Source organism: Sphaerodactylus townsendi, linkage group LG04, assembly GCF_021028975.2.
Source record: "Sphaerodactylus townsendi isolate TG3544 linkage group LG04, MPM_Stown_v2.3, whole genome shotgun sequence".
NCBI lineage: Eukaryota > Metazoa > Chordata > Lepidosauria > Squamata > Sphaerodactylidae > Sphaerodactylus > Sphaerodactylus townsendi.
In genome coordinates this window covers 84,936,088-84,954,274 of record NC_059428.1, presented here as the reverse complement: position 1 = coordinate 84,954,274, position 18,187 = coordinate 84,936,088, and the positions used below count along the sequence as shown (strand labels likewise).

General features: G+C 39.3%; 1 protein-coding gene across 6 annotated transcripts in view; it reads right to left on the bottom strand.

Annotated features, from left to right (window-relative positions):
- Nucleotides 1–103: 103 nt before the first annotated feature.
- AP1S2 (adaptor related protein complex 1 subunit sigma 2) overlaps nt 104–18,187 on the bottom strand; it is a 39,100-nt gene continuing 21,016 nt past the window's right edge. For 2 of the 6 annotated variants that reach the window (XM_048494654.1, XM_048494655.1), the window contains exons 4-6: nt 17,789–17,926; nt 2,680–2,688; nt 104–1,909 (exon numbers count right to left, since the gene is read on the bottom strand). In XM_048494654.1, coding sequence (XP_048350611.1) covers nt 1,862–1,909; nt 2,680–2,688; nt 17,789–17,926 — 195 coding nt within the window. In that variant the 3' untranslated portion in view covers nt 104–1,861. Of the gene's footprint in view, nt 1,910–2,679; nt 2,689–3,895; nt 5,258–10,764; nt 10,860–17,353; nt 17,386–17,788; nt 17,927–18,187 lie in introns of those variants that run through there. The other 4 variants (XR_007244324.1, XM_048494659.1, XM_048494657.1 and 1 more) reach the window with 4 other exon arrangements.

Here is an 18,187-nt window from a genome sequence, read left to right as displayed (position 1 = left end):
TTGGTTGTGTATCATTAAAGCTAAACCTTTACTGTATCATGGTTATATCTTAAATACATACTTTTTAAATTAAGCTTTTGAACAGACAGACATAACAATGGAATAAAAATGAACATTTATTACAACCAAACTGGTGTGATACTAAGACAGTGTTCACAGTTTGTCACAATCACAACAAAGCTTTTCCAACCAAGCACATACAAGGCAACATGTAAACCTTAAACGTGTTTTGAATACACATGAACTTATGTTTAATTGACATTTTGAAGTGTTCAGTAATTTCAGCATCATACAGAGGGCTGCTCTAATGTTACTAGAAATTAATTTTTCCAGGCTTTCCGTGAGTGAAATGTAGAACTGGGCTCCCGTGTACCTTATGCAAATGTCGTCCCAAGACTTCCATTGTTGTAGTCAGTATCTGACATGAAACAGGGTCATAAGACCACAAATACACCCATATGGGAAGTGCTTTCAGCAACAGGCAGTCTGTACTGAGGTCTTCCTTGTACTAATTGAGTGATGATATACACAAAAAACATATTACAGTATGGCGTTCTGATATCTGCGTTGCCCAATCCTATGCATGATTACTGAGAAACCAGTCTCATTATGTTCATTGTACACAGGATTGCAGCCTTAGTTGATTTAATAGAATACTTCACTCAGACAGTTAGTTTTCATCATAAAGTCTGCTTCCCTAGCATATTTCACTTTCCAACTGAATGTAACACTGTGAAGTGGAATTAAAGATTGCACTAATTAAAAATACAGATTTTCAAATGATCCAAGTGGCTGCTAGAGATTTGGTGTATAGTGCTGATACTGATAATTTGCACACAGAAAGTTTTGTTTCTAGGGACTGATGAAATCCTTTCTCAGTTTACATCAACAGTTCCCAGAGGATTTTCCATTAATACTGCTTTATGCTTTTGAATGGCTTGTGAATGCAAACCATACTATTTAAACAAAGAGTGTTTTCCCCCACAAGGCTATGTGACCCAACCTGTGTTCCCTTTTTAAATAAATGAACTCATTTTTGAGGTTAAATTCTTTATACCATACTCTGTCTCACCAAAAGAAAAAAACCCCAAAATTTTAACTTCATTTGCCACAAGCTGGACCATCTTTGTTTTAGAATGCTCCATTTGGGTCCTAGTGCCCACTTAACTAGGTAGGTACTAGGACCCAAATGGAGCATTCTAAAACAGGTCAGTCCAGCATGGGGCAAATACAGTTACAGGGCCTTTTTTCCTTTTGGTGAGACAGTATATACACTTCCATTCTGAAATTGTTTTCAACTCTGTTGCTAAAATGAAGCTACTGTAACAACTCACAGCAGTTTAACTTGCAGACCTTTATAGGATTCTTTGGTGTAGTAAAAACCATACATGGTTGTTTCCCTCCAAACTTCTGCAATACTTAAACTGAGTTTTTATCAAATGCTGACTTTATAGAAAAAGTCTTTGGTTACACAAAGCCAAGTCCTATGTCGATGCATTTCACTTGTTAACTTATACACCTGTTTCTATTTGGAATATGGCATATAGCGTACCACAAAGGTTTAGATGCATTGTGTGATGGCAATTTGAGTTTATAAATATCTGCCATCGAAGACTTATCAATACTGTGCTTTAAAACCACTGTAAAGTCCCTTTTATTCTTTTCAAAAGGTTTTTAAAATGTTTTCTCCCTTTTTATTTTACAGTAAATGAAATTTTTCTTGTAGGCCCAAATGAAGTAGCTTAGCAGAACAGTAATACTGACAAATAGCATCATAACACCACTAGCTAACATTAAATGGAGGCAGTGAACATTTACAGTTATGTGAAACATCACACAAGACATCAGCAAAGGCAGCAGCTTATGTCAGTCCAATTTCTTCAAGTACACTACGAGGGGTCTCCGCTTCCTGTGGAAGATAAATTAGAGAATGAACAGATCTTGTGTTCTGGTCAAATGTCACACCCTGAGTTGAGGTGGCTAAATTCCACATAAAGGCTGCTATGTAGCTGAAAAATCACTTTATTCTGGTTAAGTTTTTGTAACACTGCCTTTGAAGCCTTGACACCACCTTTTTCTTTTAACAAAATTCAGCAGACAGAAAATTATTTCTTATTGCCAAAAATCTTTCAATACACTTCTGTAAAGCGTGACAGCTAGTTAAAATAATGCTATATGCTACCATTCTGCTCAGCTAAGTGTGGACTTGTTTTAAGGATTCTTTGTCAGGTGGAAATGGCTCTTCCTCCAAAAAGAAGGCTTCACTGAGTAATAGGATACAACCCTGGGTCTTTCAACTGATAGTGCCAAATAGTTTGGGCAGGGAAAGAAACCCAGGTTATAGCAAATAAAAGTTCACAAAAGCCAACCCAACTAAAAGGCAACCAACCAAAAGACAACTGATATTTTTTAGGAAGATGTGAAAAAAGATGATTTAGAGCACCGGTTCATAAAGCAAACTAATTTTAGATCAGGATTTTCAAAATACTACAAAATACTTTCAGGCATTTTTGATATTAAACATGGCTTTTAATATGCTTGAACTGATCTAGAGGTGTAAAGCAGCTTTTGAAGAAACAAAATTATTATCCTAATAATTCGTTAAACAATAAAACTATCCTATTTTTTATTAAATTAGAAGCAGAGCAATTTCTGTATTACCACAGAGTGAACACTTACTTTAGCATCCTAAATAAGGCATGGATCAAAAACAAAACCAAAAAAAATGAGAAGAGTTAACAGTTTGCAATAACTCCTGTGAAAATGCAGCATTAGAATGTGTAAGAACATCAAACATCTATTCTGTAACAAATGAACTAATAGATTTCAAACAAAGATCACAAATCGTGAGGTAACTTTAAAATAGAACTTAAGGATTAAAGATAAATATTTCAATGAATTTCAGCTTCATCACCTGGAGTAAAGGAATTTTAACGGGGCTGTCTAAGACACCGACCTTTGTTAAATTACATTATAGGAGTATGTAATACTCATAAACAATCTTTCTAAAAATTTGTATGGCAGGGTAGAAAGCATTCTGACCTATGCAAAAGAGTTACATATTTGCAAGAGGACTCAGATTTGACTAGTATTTCAGATGAACTCAAATGTTGCTTATAACATGCCACCTATCATAAGCCACAATAGGCTTAAGCTGCTGTAGAGGACTGAAACCAAAATGTATGAGCCAGTTCAACTAGAAAAAGGGGCTAATGAACAAAGAAATTCAGTGGAAGAATGATTCTCTTCATTCCAGTTCATGTGATGAACTTCAGTTCTCTCAAAAGGCTCAGGGACAGGCTACTGGCAGAACTACCTAAGGAAACCCCTATCTGCCTTCTCCAACTAATATGTTGAACAGAGAAGAGCTGCTATGTGAAACAGAAGCCTGGATCATTTCACCACAAGTGGATTTATTCACAAGATCCATTGGGGTTAGAGTTTATCTGGATCTAACTTTGTGTTGTAAGTGATGACGAACATTTTCTAATACCAGCCAAAAATGTAAATTTCAGTTTTGAATTCTAAAAACAGTACTTAAGTTGGGTGTACATTCTCAGCTATCAGTACCAAATGTAATTTGGTACTGTTTACATTCACATTCAAATTTACATTTACATTTACATTCAAATTTACATTCTCAGCTATCAGTACCAAAGATAGCTGAGAAAGTTACATTCTAAGGTTGCCATATTTGCACATAGATGAGTATACATATTCTACTAGGTGTTTGAAAATGTGAATCATATCCAAGACTGTTTTTGAATAACAATGTTGAATTTAATCATTTTAGAAAGCGTTTCATATGTTGAAGGCTTGCAGATCAGAATTACTGAAAGTCAAATAGTAAATACATCACAGCAGAGAGGTGAAAAAAAGCCATTCACATGAGAAGTGCATGCAATACTTTATTACAGACGTGCCATGAAGTCTAATGCATAGTCATTTTACAAGCATGCAAATACATAAAGCTATAAACAGAACATAATACCCCATTAGCACTTTATGCATAGCATTTTAATGCTTCTAGCATAAAATAGTGCAAAGCAGCATTTACCATATGTAGTGATAGAAGCAATTAACATCTTGCAAAAACAAACAAACACACACACACCAAAACCCCACAAGAGACACAGAAGGGGGCAGACAGGCAGCCTTTACAATGGGAAACCTCATCTATGATTCCCTATTAATACAATCCAGAATGTAGCAGGTTTAGCATAAACCTCTTGGCTATAACGTAAAATATCATATTGACACTTCAGAAGCAGAACATTACCCTATAACATTTGGAATTTCTATCCCATGTGGGTGATTTAATTAACCCACCCTATTTTTAATCCCCTTTTAAGAAAAATGTCAGTCTCATAATACTGATCAATGTAAACAGAAAGACTTCTGCGTTTGCACATTTTTACCTCTTACGCCTGAAAGTAGCAACTCTTCTTTTGATCTATGTCTATGTCTGTGGATGCTCTTTAATATTTGCCAAAAAGGAATGAACAGGCATGTAACTACATTGCAGGGGTTAGCATTGTTAGCATGGCGGAAATGAACATGCAGAGCTATTCCAATATGATAATAATCCAGACATGGCCATAGTGTATATAGAAGGTACAAGTATTCATGAAACACTGTGATGCCAAATGAGTGCATTAGAGCTTCTAGAAATGCAACAATTAAAGTATTTCAATTAAATGGAATAGTTGCATCAACTGGCAAAATGCAACAAATTAGTTTCCATAATACAGATCTGATTAGCATTTTTGCTCCTTTGAGTGTTTCTTATAATGACTAATATACAAAGGTATGTTTTGTAAACTGACATTTCACTTAGAAGACCTTAGAGTAAGTAATACATCTCTCTAAAAACTGGATTTATATTCAGTTTAATGGAACACTGTACCAAGGTATGAATATTTAAAATACAAAATTTAAGATGAGTAAAGTATTTCAACTTGATTACATGCTGAGTTGAACACTAATGGTAAGATGTGGATGTTTTAACACAGAAATTATGGCATGTTGGCAAGACATCAAATTGTGACATATGGAAGGAAAGAAACAAACATTGCAAATGATAGTAAGAGAAAATATACAACAGCAAAACAGCAGCGTGATATATACTAATTTGTTCAAGATGATTGGATTCAGCAAGCTGAGGAAACTGTTCTGTCTGAGTAAGTCAGTTCTATCCCCTCTGTATGCATGATGAAGTCATTTAGTATACTGGGACATTAAAGTATTCATGACGTGGCTATAAAAGAAATATGTACATTCTTAACAAATAGTACCAATGTTTCCATGCATGCAACTACAAATGCTTTTTTTTAAATTTACTACTTCTATTACATACTACACTAGACCATTTTTAATAGTAAATTACATGAATATTACTGAGGCTTGAAAAATCACATTATTTGTTTCAGATGTTCAGTTTCATATAGCCTTGCAGACCTTTCTATTGGGTAATTTACTTTTAGAGTGATTGCTTCAATTAATCCTTGTGGTGAGCATACACTGTGCATGAGTACTGTACAACATTTTGTTTGCACAAGTCAATGTCATTAAAGGCAGCTGAGTTTCATCTTCCCACTTCTGACTGAAGCTGACAATCAAATTAACTATAGGAATTGTCATACTACATTTCTGCTTTCAGAAATGGGGAGAGCATTGGTGTAAATTAAATGACTCAGATTTTCAACTTCAACCATAAAAATAACTGCACACTTCTTTCTCAGAGGCACTCGCTAAACTAGGGCTAGCTAACATTTACACTTTACAAAAGGTATTCTTGTTAAATGTATTAGTACCTCCATCATACAATGACCACATTCCTCTTAATCCATTTGAAATCACCTGCATTAATATTTATCATATTCATAAAGTATTAACATTCCAAGTCAGCTAACTGTTAATCTAGCTATGGCAGCTTAGTCCTGAGTGGTACGAAATCCCCAAGACAAATTAATAAGATCTTAAATTCCTCTATGTTCATTCTGGAAAAAGCCTCCGAATAATCTGAGCACTTATAGAATCAATTCTGAGAATAATTCCAGGGAGTCTATTGCACAGATCCTTTAAAAAAATCATGCACACACATTTATTTTATGGTTAATATCGCAGGTAGAAGACAACTTGCAGAGTTTTCCATTTGACTGTATCTATTCACCCTAGTTTCTGATAGTCAGATTGAGAATGTAGGTTAAATCAAGATGAGAATGGCATTCATCTACTTGCTCAAGATCAAGGTTAATTCCTCACAAGCTGCCCCCCCCTACTGCCAATGCAATTATCATTCAATTCAAACTTGCAACAGAGATGGTAATCCATTTCTTACCCTTGTTAGCCATTATTTCTCTTCCACTATGAGTCCCTTCCCCCGCCCAATGACTGTCATGTCATATTTTCTATCCATCTTTTTTAAAAAAATTGGTGCATTGGTGCTGTTCAACAATAATGCAGTACTACACTTTTGTATAGTACTGCTGCAGATTACTTGAATCTTCTGGTAATACTAATCTTTGAAAGATATTCAGTGTCTTGTTGTATTCATCTACACTGAAAAGACTAATTGGCCTCCTGCTGCTTGGGGAAAAAGAAGAGTGCACTTCAAGAACTTTTCAAATGCTAATCAGGAATGCTCAGGAAACACTTCACACTGTCTCTGTAGTAAGGCAGTAACAATATTATGTTGCCTGATGCTCTTTCGAATCTCAGTTTTGTTGGTGTCAGCAAGGATACCATGGTGATTTACTATGAAAAAGATCACCTAATTGCAAGAAAAATCAGGGGTTTCCCCCCATATTTTTTTTTTAAAACAGAGCTTTTGGGAGAAAATGGGAAACAGAAAAAAATTCTCCATTACAATTGTTGAAATGGAGAAAAATGTCTTAGAAATTGCAATAACAACAAGAGAAACAGGTAGCTGAAAATATTGACCAAGTACTGATGTAATGCATAATAACTTTTCTATACACACATGCAGCAGGGAAGATTGATAACTATCTCTGGACAATTTATTTATTTATAGCCCACCTATCTCACAAAGTCTCAAGGCAGATGCTCCTACAGTTTTCTGGAAAACATCATGTTATTATCAGTTATTGCATATAATTATTCTCTGTTTTCATGTCAAAGCTGACATTTCCAATTCACAGCTGAATCTTTCTTCACCTATGCTCCACTGCATCTCCTACTGTCCTCCTAACATTAATTGTGATAGTTCTCTTTTTAGATGTGTGTATGTTTTAAGACAAAAACATTGAGTTCCATTTTATTGTGCTGTTCAAGTATTCTTCTATTACTTACCCTGATCTGTCCCCACCCCATGTAAAAAGTATGAGTGACTACACTAGAAAAAAGAGGTGAAAATGCTATGTTGAGAAATTATGCATATATCAGAGGCCCTTTCCATCGGATAGCCAAAAAACGCCTGCCTGGGAGGCTAAAAAGCGTCGCCCTCTCAGGCGCCCGTTCGTAAGACAGGCGTGCTGTTGAAAGCAGGCAGCACCGCATCTGGCTAATTCGCTCCCTCTTCCCTCAGAGCGGCGTCAGGTCAGTCCTCAAAACACCCATTTAAAGCGGTAGTTTTTGAGTGAACAGCGTCGTTACCGGTGACGCGGTGCAAAACAGCACCGTACGTGGAACATTAGTTTCCCCATCTTCTTCTTACTTACCTCGTCGCCATTAAATTAAGCCCTGCCTTGGTCCTCACTAAGCCCGTATGCTGTCCCTCCCACCCCTGGAGGTTCGGAGGGCAGCATGGGCGGGCTTCGGAGCACAGGACAGCAGGGTTTACGACACAGCTTATTGACAAGGTAAGAGAGGGACGAGGAAGAGGCAGCTCGATGCGGGTCGGGCCCTGCACCGGCTTCGCCTCTGCTGGGGCGGCTTACTTGCGCTCTCGCGTCGCGGTGAACAGCCTCCACTTTGCAGCTGGCTTGGGCAAAGTCTTGCCTGTCAGGTGTGAGGATGCCTGGAGGCCACGTCGCGAGGAAAGGGCCAAAAGTTCCCTCAGAAAACAGAATTAAGCAGTTAAGTGTGAACTTATTCTTACTTCGAAATCTTCTGATTTTCACTGTTTTATCAAACTAAAAATGTAACTTAAACACATTAAAACTGCTGAGAGAAAACACCAATGGCATATATGCATATATGTTTATGGTACACTCCAGTGGTGGGATTCAGCAGGTTCGCAACACTTCGGCAGAACCGGTTGTTAAAATGGTGCTTGTAAACAACCAGTTGTTAAATTATTTGAATCCCACCACTGGATACACCCCAATCCAGGATTTCAAACTCACTGACATGGAAGTTTAAACATGAAGGCTACAAGTGAAATTTACATGTTACAAGTTAAATTAGCCTGTTACAGCAAAAAGCAAAGCTTTGTGGAAACTGAAACTCAAACATATATGTTGTGGCATAAGTTTCTACGGACCAGATCTCACTTTACAATAGTTTCTCCTCTGCTGGCAGACATAAAGACATAGAAGTAAACATTGGGACCAGAAAGCCAAGAAATGCAACAGATAGTTTGAAATATTTCTATGCAAATCTGATTAATGTGATTATACATACTATATTTTAATGTTAGAGCTGTTCTATATTTCTATTAATTTTTTTTGATCGAGTTCCTTTGTAATTTGTTTTATGTTGTAATAATTGAGCCCTCGACTGGGTAGGCGAATATATACATTTAATTATATATAAATAAATAAAACAAAATACATTAATTCATATCTAAGATGTGAAATGTCTGTTCCAGAGGCGTAGCTGGGCCATACTGTACCCAGTGCACACTCTGCCATGTGTTTCCACTAATACCCCCACCCCACATCTACCTTAGTTTCAGCCGCAAGAAGCGAGTGCGGAGGCTGGAAAAAGTCAGCCTCTGTTCACTTGAAGGCTGCCTGGTGGGAACTACACTTCCCCAGGGAGACCTTGGAGGCTTGCGTAAAGCGTCTCCTGGGAAGTGTAGTTCCTGACCAGGCCCTTTCAGCCTCTAGTGAACAGGCAACTTTTCCAGCCTGCACTTTCAGGCTGAACTAAGGTAAATGTAGGGGGGGCAAGGGAGCTGCGGGGAGCACTGTAGGGGGGTGGGGTGAATTTTCTTTGTGATGTGTGAGCTTTCTCTGTTGCTGCAAGGTGTAAGATGAGCAGTAGCCTCGCTGAAATTGATGCTGTGGCTGCTGGTACTTATGAGGTCTACCATACTGAAAATGTGACCTTCCCCCAAACAATTGAGGCACTCCAGGTGCTCACCATCTTGCAAAATCTGAGTGCCACACTGCTGCCACTTTTAAAATAAAGTCATTTTTACCTCAGAAGTCAATTGTAAGAGCTAAGGCTCTTTAGACTGCCTTAGTCATAAGATATCCTCAGACAAACAAAAGATGCTGAGACAGCAGCAAAGAGTCAACTGAGGAACACTCTCCCTGCCTCCGTCACATCTTAATGGATTATTAAAATTTAATATGATCATATTGGTCTATATTAAAACTTTATTTCATTTTAATACATGGTTTGGATCCTGCCATCTGTTGACATAAGGATCAAGGGAACTTTTTGAAATTTCCCCCAAAAGCAGAACCTTCTGTCCCTAGGAAAGGTGATTCCTAACGTCACAGGACCCACAGAGATTAACAGTGACATAAATCAGGGGCTGCACTGATGGGCAAAGAAGTCACTCCTCCTCCTCCTTCCTACAAGCACCAGTTTAACTGACATAAGAGGCAGGAAGATGATTTGGGCCTCTCCCAGTTCTTCAGTGCAACCTGCCAACCTATATGACTACATGGATTCTACAACCATATTAATCAGCTTTTCTGGGATCAGAAAAGACCTCTGAAAAGATGGGAACTTTTCCAGGACCCTAATAGCCCATACCTTTGTGCAATCCTTTGTGTTATCTAACCCCACATCATTTTGCAGATACATAATTGATAATCAGCTCTCCCCCAATTATTTTTTAACTATAAGCAAATAAACCGAAAGGGTTTTATTAAAGAGTCAAAGATTTATTGCCATCAGGATGCACATGACTGGAGAGGGGGACACATTCATGAAAAAAGTACAAATGTATTACGTCACTTTAGATTAGAAGTTCAGCCTTTAGCCTGTAACAAGATCCTTACAAAAAAGAAAAGAGAAAACCTACTGTGCTGAAATACTGCATTACCTAATGCATAATTTAGCTATGAAAAATACTGATAATTCCTCTTCATTGGCATGTTCACTATAAACATGCCTTCTGATTAACCATTCACACACTTACCTTTTTTGTGTAACACTGTACAGAAAATATATTGTAATACATTATATATACCACTAGAGCTTTTCATGACACCCAATTTGGCATCAACTGCCGTAGAATCAGTTCTATACAAAACCTATGCAATTTTCAAAGTAGACTTAACAGATATTTCCAGAAATATTTCAATATGTTTTTACAATAATGATCAAATGTCTGCCTACCAATATTATACATTTTATTAACCTACAAATAACACCACCAGAACAAATACCATACATCACACAATTCAAATCGATGCTGTTAGTATGAAAAGGAAAAGAAGACACAGCACCCAACACACACTTCAATACTGTCATGCAAATGTCACAGAGAGTTAAGCCCATCACCAGTTACTTCTGTGCTCCCCTTTTACTTTTCAGGCAAGGGCTTCATTTACACGTGCAAAACTCCTCTCTGCAGAGCACCCATGTAATCCATGCCACCAAAATGGTAGATTTGGTAGTTACCAATCGTACGGATGGGGATCAAAAGGCTAAGGCTCTTTAGACTGCCTTAGTCATAAGATATCCTCAGACAAACCTCCCCAGTCTTCATTCTGGCTCTACAAATAAAATTAAGCATAATTGAAAATTTGGTATTCTGTATGTTGACAAAGTTATTAAAACTACTTTTGCTACAACAAAAGCAAGAAATCCAGGATCACAAACTTGTAAAACGTTCTGAGGGCTGTTACAGGGCCGAGGGCTGTTACAGACAAACGGCTTCATTACCAACGTTATCAAGAGAAAAGCTAACAAATATACAACAAAGGCATGAACACCACATAAAAAATACAGAACAGGTTGATTCAAGAGTGTATCTCCCCACTCCCCCAATTTAAAGAAACTTATCAACATAAATAATTTATCAACAAATTAGAAGATGGATCTCAAGCACTGCAATCCTAAAGGCAGGCCAAATGCACTCAGGTAGCCAACTCATCTTTCAGCCAGAATACTTCCGAGTTATCCCAGTTATGCCAATGCAGGTCCCCAGCATAGCACCACAGAGGACCTGTTGGCACAACCAGGACACAGGCCCCTGCACAATCAATGGCAGTGGACTAGTACGGAGTTGTGGCTAAAGTTAAGTTGGGTTCCCAAAGCCCTTTCTTCTTAGAAACACCCCTTCAGAGACAGAAACTTATGCTACCCAAAAAACATAGTGTAGCCTAAGTGTCCACAAAAGTAAAAAATGAAGTGTAGTCATGCTTATAAAGCACAGAGGAGCTTAGGATGGGTGCAATCAATGGGTGCAATTAACCATCTTCCTCCCCTGCAACACACAATGTCCCCACCCCAGACTCACAGAAAGCCAAGCCAAAAAGCCCCGCAATTCATGAGGTAGGGTGCATGGAACACTGTCTCTCAATCCCCTGTCATAAGAACTTTGGTGGTGGAAAAAGCAGAGAGAGGACACTTAGCACTGCTGGGTCAGCACTTTGGACTAACACCCAAAGGAGAGAGCAAAGTCCACACACTATGACTGATCTCTCTCATTTCAGAATCAAAACAGGTACCCTGTCTCCAGAGGCTCAGTTCAAAGGGGCACCCACACACTGCCTGAATCCCAAACCTCCTTCCCTATTCCCCTTGCTTGGGAGCTGCTGTAGGTATGCCACCTCCTGGACCTAAGCCCAGAGGCACTGCAGTCACGCGGAGATCCCAAAAGCCACAGTCTCCTGGCACCACAGCTCCTCACGCCCACATGGGGCTTAGTGCATCATCAGTGCTCTGGAAGAGCTGCCACAGGGAGGGGGCCAACGTTTTCATCTGCAAACTGGGCTGTGAGCTAATCTCTCCCCCCTCCCCTGGACAGGGATCACTGTGGGTGGAAGGGGTTTGCTGAAGCTCCTCTTTTCCAAGAGGAGTAGGGCGCTGCATGACCTTTGTACTAATTATTTTGCAGGAATAGAGACCTGGGCAGCTGCTGACGCACTGGATGATTTATAAATCACTGAGCACATCAACACAGGATAAATGAGCATTGTTTGGACAGCACCACCTTCTGACTCAAGGGGAGTTCGAGGCCAAGCCCTGCCCCATGGGGCCTCTGGCAGGGAGCCACGAACATAGCTGCACCTAGCAAGCCACTCTGGGCTGCTTGTAATTTCTGCACATGTCTACTTTGCTTTTCTTGCAGGTGATGATCTAAAAGAGAGACTCCTGGTCATGGCCAGTTCCACCTCACACACTGTGTTCTATCTGCTATCCCAATCTAGCACCAGGAGCAAAGTGTTGTTGCCAGCCTGCAGTTCCATCAATGTCTCCATACCATTCCATTCCATGCTGCCCCAAGAAAGAAGTGCAACTCCATAAGGCCCCAGGGCAGTTGTTGTTTAATTTGCTGTTTAATGAAGTTCTGGTGTACAATACAAGTGTCTTTGTCTGCAAAGAGATTTGTGGAGGCTGACAGGAAATTGGAAAATCTTTAGAACACTTCTTGGTACAGTTTTTCGGTTAACTCAAATGTATCTGAAATTCACCAGAAAGCCATTAATTTGGGGGTCAGAGAAACTCAGAAACTGCTTAATTTATCAGACAGCACTCAGAAGTTGGGTCTGCAGGCTTCCTGAAGTGTCAAGGCCTGGTTTCCCTTTTCCTATGTTCCTCTGTTTACTGGAAACAGAGACTGAGGCCGTTTCTGCACGGGCGGAATATGGCGGCCTGGGGATGGCAAAAACGCCATCCCCAGGCGCTCGGTATTCGCGACAGGGCGCAGAGCTGCTTTGCCAGCAAAATACGCCCTCGCTGCTTCCGCCGCCCAGTGCCGAAAGCGCCCGAGCAGCGCTTCAAGAGTCGCACTGGAGAAGCGCGACTTTTCTGCAAGCGCGCGGAAGTTGGAAACGCTACCGTCGCGTAACGGCAGCGGCTTTCCGGCCTCGCCCTCCCTTAGCCTCTGTCCTTCGGGCCTCGGCCGTCGCCAAGGCAGGGACGCTGCCCTGCCACCTGCATAACGGCTGGAGCAGGCGCTGAGGCTGTTGAGCGAGGCGTAGTCCTCAGGCCTCGGCGACGTGTCGGAGGCCCGGGGACATGCTGGGTCAGTCGGGCGACGGCGCTCTGCGGCGCCGTCGTCCCGGCTCTTTCTGGGACCGTTCATGTGAATGGTCCCAGCGTCGTCGGGTCGGCGTCGAGTACTGAACCGACCCGGCCGCTTCCGCCTTCGTGCGGAAAATGGCCTGACACATTGTTTGGAAGGTGCAAGCAGCAGTTTCTGTCATTTCAACAGACTGCTTTGTCCCATTCCCCCAGCCCCAATTTCCTGGTTCAGCTCATAAAGGCTAGCCAGGTAGTTGGCTAATTATTGAAAGACTGATGAAAGAGGTATCTAAAAGGAAGCTCACCCAAAAACTGGGCTCTCTCTGACACAAGAACTTATGGTACAAAGAACTAGAAAAGAATCATGGCAAAGGGTCTGTAAAGCAGGCTGAGGTGGTCAAGATCCATGAAAATGAAAGCAGCCCTCGAATGTTTGCAGCGTACTGTTCAGGTCTTGGTATCCACCAACGTCAGCTCTGCTTAGCCTGAACTGAACTTCCATGTGAATGTGCAGTGGAGTTCTGAATGCCACTGTGTCATCAAACTGTCGTGTCCAGAGTACAACTGCAAATACTGATTGGGGGATCACTATTCCATTTCTTGGGGAGGCATGGCCTGGCCTCCCATTCCTCCCTTCTCTACTTGGTGAAAAGTGGGAGACACACTAATAAATAAAATAAGGGTGTAAATAAAAAAACAGGCAGCTATAGGTTCCATATAATCACAATGCCTGCACTATCTATTCTCTACCAGTCCAAGCATTCCCATGGGGAAATGGGCCTCGGACATTTGAAATGTAATGTAAACAACACCCAGATTTGAAGCCCATGACTGCTCCCTACCCCCCACTCCCCCGCAAATGGGGGCAAATACTGGTGGATTGCAATGCCTCCACATTTAGACAATGCAGGATTCTTTCAGTAGAGTTTCTCTCAAATTTGAGGGGTTCCATCTGCATGACAAAAGCTTTATTCTCTTCCCTGCCTCATTCACTTCCCTACTGATTAGATTGGGGATGTGCTGGTGAAAGGACAGGATTGCGCCAACAGATGAGGGCTCCTTGGACTTCTGGGTCTGGTGGGAACCTAAAATGCCAATAGCCTCCTCTGGGTTTTTCAGGAGACATTGAAGAACTCCTACATTGTGGGGAAAACCTAGAATGGCACCAGATCTGGTTCTATACTCCAAGGTTGACTGACCAAAAATCCAAACTGTCGTGTCCAGAGTACAGCTGCAAATACTGAATTCTATAGACGTACACTAAACTAAAAGAAATTAGCACTTCAAGTTTCTTTTTATTCTCTTGTTCCTGAGAACTAAACTATAATGTTAGAATCAGACTAATCTGGGAACTAAGGTCACCTTCCTTTATCCAACACTATTCTCTGTTCTACTTTTTCCTGGAGAAAGTGGCAGGTGAGAGACAAGTTAATGCCTCTTTCCCCTGCCTGCTGCTTTCCCTTCAAATTCAAGTTCTACATTACTTTTGTGGTAGAGCATTCATTTTTTTTAAACAAAGCCAGCTATAAATCCAAAGTACCTCTTTAACCTGAATTTTAGCCTGTTAAGTTGGTATAGGTACAAAAGAACTTCTGTGGGAACCAAATTCCAGCGAAGATTATATTCATCTCCAAAAGTACTTTTAAATATTTGGAAATGTTCATTAAGTAGTCCTCCCCAGGAATCATATTCAGTCATTTTGTTTGCTAAACTATGTTACAGAATTTCATCTTCTTTAGTGAGTTCCATTGTGTGTCTCACAACAGAGACATTGTAAATATACAGAACTGTGTTTGCAGTTTGTTGTTCTTTTCTCCTTGTGCTTCATCATTTAACCTTATCAACAGAACAGAAACACATCCTGTAGTATTACAATACTAAGATAAAAGAGGGAATTACAGAAGTTATAGATAAGTTTTTGTACTGGAAGTCCCAATGAAAAGCTACTCCGTGTTTAAATTCATATCTTTTGTTCAACTGAAGAGATTATTACACTTCAACAGATTCCCACAATGGCAAAAGAAAGGGAGTCAAAAGCATATTCACAACACTCATTACCTAGAAGTTAATTTCTTAAAAGCTACCTGCCACGTAGTTATTGTGAAAAAGAAGTAAAGCTGTAACTCAAATGATTATGAATGCTTTAGTTTAGCTCAATTACTTCAAGGCTTTGCTAACCAATTAGTAAGAAATCCATTACAGAGACTACAAAAGTAAAGTAAATATCCAGATATTACTGGAAAAAAACCCCAGAGGACTATAGAAGGCATGGCTAAGAAGAAAGTTTGTTCCTTTTATAATTTTCTGAATAGAGGTAATCCATCAAAATAAACCCTGCTGTTGTGCAGGCTTAATTAATTTAGTGGGATTTACATTTTGCTCATAGTCATTTCAAAGAAAACTACATAGAAAGTTAAATCCAGTATTCCATATTTGTATTCTGCAATTAGGCAACAATGAAAGTAACAGTAATAAAATGGGCCCAGAGCAGCTCCCAAGCTCTGCCATGGCACAGCGACTCCACACCCTGTGCCCAGCGGGGCTAGTGGGGGCGGGGGTCAAAGCCAAGTGCTCCAGCCCCAGCTAGGCCAACATGGGAGGGAGGCAGCAATGAATTTTGGGCGTGGAATTTAAATGCCTCCCCTTTTAGTTTTCAGTTCTTTCTGCAAACTTGGGAAGTTTGAAAAAAACATCTGCAGATTTAAGTATCCACAAACAGGAGGTATAGTTGGGAATCAAATATATAGGTGTGGAATCTTTTCAAAGGGAAAAATTCCTCAGAATTTGCACAGCAGTTCATAGAGTGGGAAGAATCATCAGATGCAAAATAGCTTACCAAAGCAACTGCTTAATGTCCAGAACTCAAAAAATGCAGAGAAACATTTCTGAAGCACCCCTACACCTAAGCCTGCACTGATTTCTTATGATGGCCAGCAGGGGCAGAGTTTAGAAGCAGGATGTAAGTCAGGGGAAAAGAGTAGTGAAGGATGGACACTGTTAGAAATTTTGGGGAATGCAGAAACAAAAAAATAGCCTGTCCACTTGCTGAACATGATTAAATGTTCAGCTAACTTTATGAAAGAAGCACAACAATTCATATTGTGACACAAGTAGATGAAAAAATGCTCAAGATACCTCATGTTGAGTCTTGGTAAATCAATGTACACTCATTTATCATCCCTGGCTCACCATATATAATTTTGGCAATTCTGCTACTTACTAATTTTGTAATATGTCTTGTGTTGTGTAAAGATATCCCAACATTAGTAGGATACTGAACTTTATCACCCACCACCTGGAAAGATTACATATAATTCAAGAAGATTTTTGACACAGTTTTCACGCAAGTCGTCACTGATGCATACTGAACTGAAATGTCCTGAGTATATTTTATCATATCTTATGCACATCAGAATGACTTCTACTCAACAGGAATTAGAAAAGGGGATTGTTTTGTTACCTTGAAAACCTCACTTAGGAGAGATACTAATGAAAATATGGGATTGAATATTAAAAACCAATACAAATAAAAATAAACCTACATCACAGGACACTATCCATGCCATAGTTATAGGATAATTTTTTTAATTTGCCTTAATCCACACTACTTTTACCAGTGTGTAGAAACTTTAACATGTGCATAACTTGAAACAATAATTACTGTTCACACAAGATATTCAGAGCACAAACACTGAATTATCACTTCAAAATTAGAGCTAACAAATAATAGAATTCATGAGCTGAGTAAGAAAGGTGTTATTTTAGGAATTTTATTTTCTCCAACAAATCTCAACTGTTTAATTTAATTAATTTTATTACTAAGCAGTTCACTACAGCTAGCAGAGAACACTAATATTTATGCATTTTGTTAGTGACTGAGACGTTTCGGCCCAAATTTACTTCATTTGTAGCATTTCTAAGACTAATGTTATAATTATTTTCTAAACACATGGCACACATCTACTTCAACATCTACAGTACTATGACTGGTTTTTAAAACAATTAATGTTAACTATACCTGAAATTGTCTCAGAGTAGTGAGTCTAGCTTCTGGGTTTCAGAAATGAAACAGTAAAGAGGCATACATACATCAAGTGTCACAAAAACTAGCGATAATCATTCAGTTAATTTAAGAAAAATATTAAAATTAAATCAGACAAAAAGTTAAATGCATAGTTAACAAAACACACAGAGAGACACTGAAGCTGCATGTCTATCTACAACATGAAATAAACTTGAACAGGATCTGTTTGAAGTTACCGCGCTGTGTGAAATGAATTCTGCTTAACAAAACAAGAAATAGACAAAGCAATACTGATAAAGGGGAACAGTAATTAGGAACAACATGCTAGACATGCTGAAAAGCTTTTTCTACAGTTTTGAAGAAATAAAAGCTTTTCCTAACAGAGCACAGCATGCTAGTGTGCTTTGCAAAGAATGAAGGTTTGCTTACCTCTTGTAACAAATCTGCCTGTTCAATGGCTTTAAGAACATTTTTCTTTGAGGTCTCCTGAACTTCCCCACCCAAAAGAAATTCATCCAAAATAAAATAAGCCTTCTCAAAATTGAAGATGATATCAAGTTCACATACCTAAAAAGCATAAAAAGGTGAAACTGTGAGATTCAATATCCTTGTCTAGGGTGCTAGGGTAAGATTCTCTTTTTGTTCAAATGTTTAAAAATATCTATTTCCACTTTGTTTTGATCACTTAGATATGACAGTTAAACATTATAGCACAAAAGGAAGGGACAACTGAATAAAATACCAAAAGTAGTTCAGGAACAGACACTTAAGAAAGAACATGTTTCAATTAGCAAATACAATATCTTGCTAATAACTACTTATTCCGTT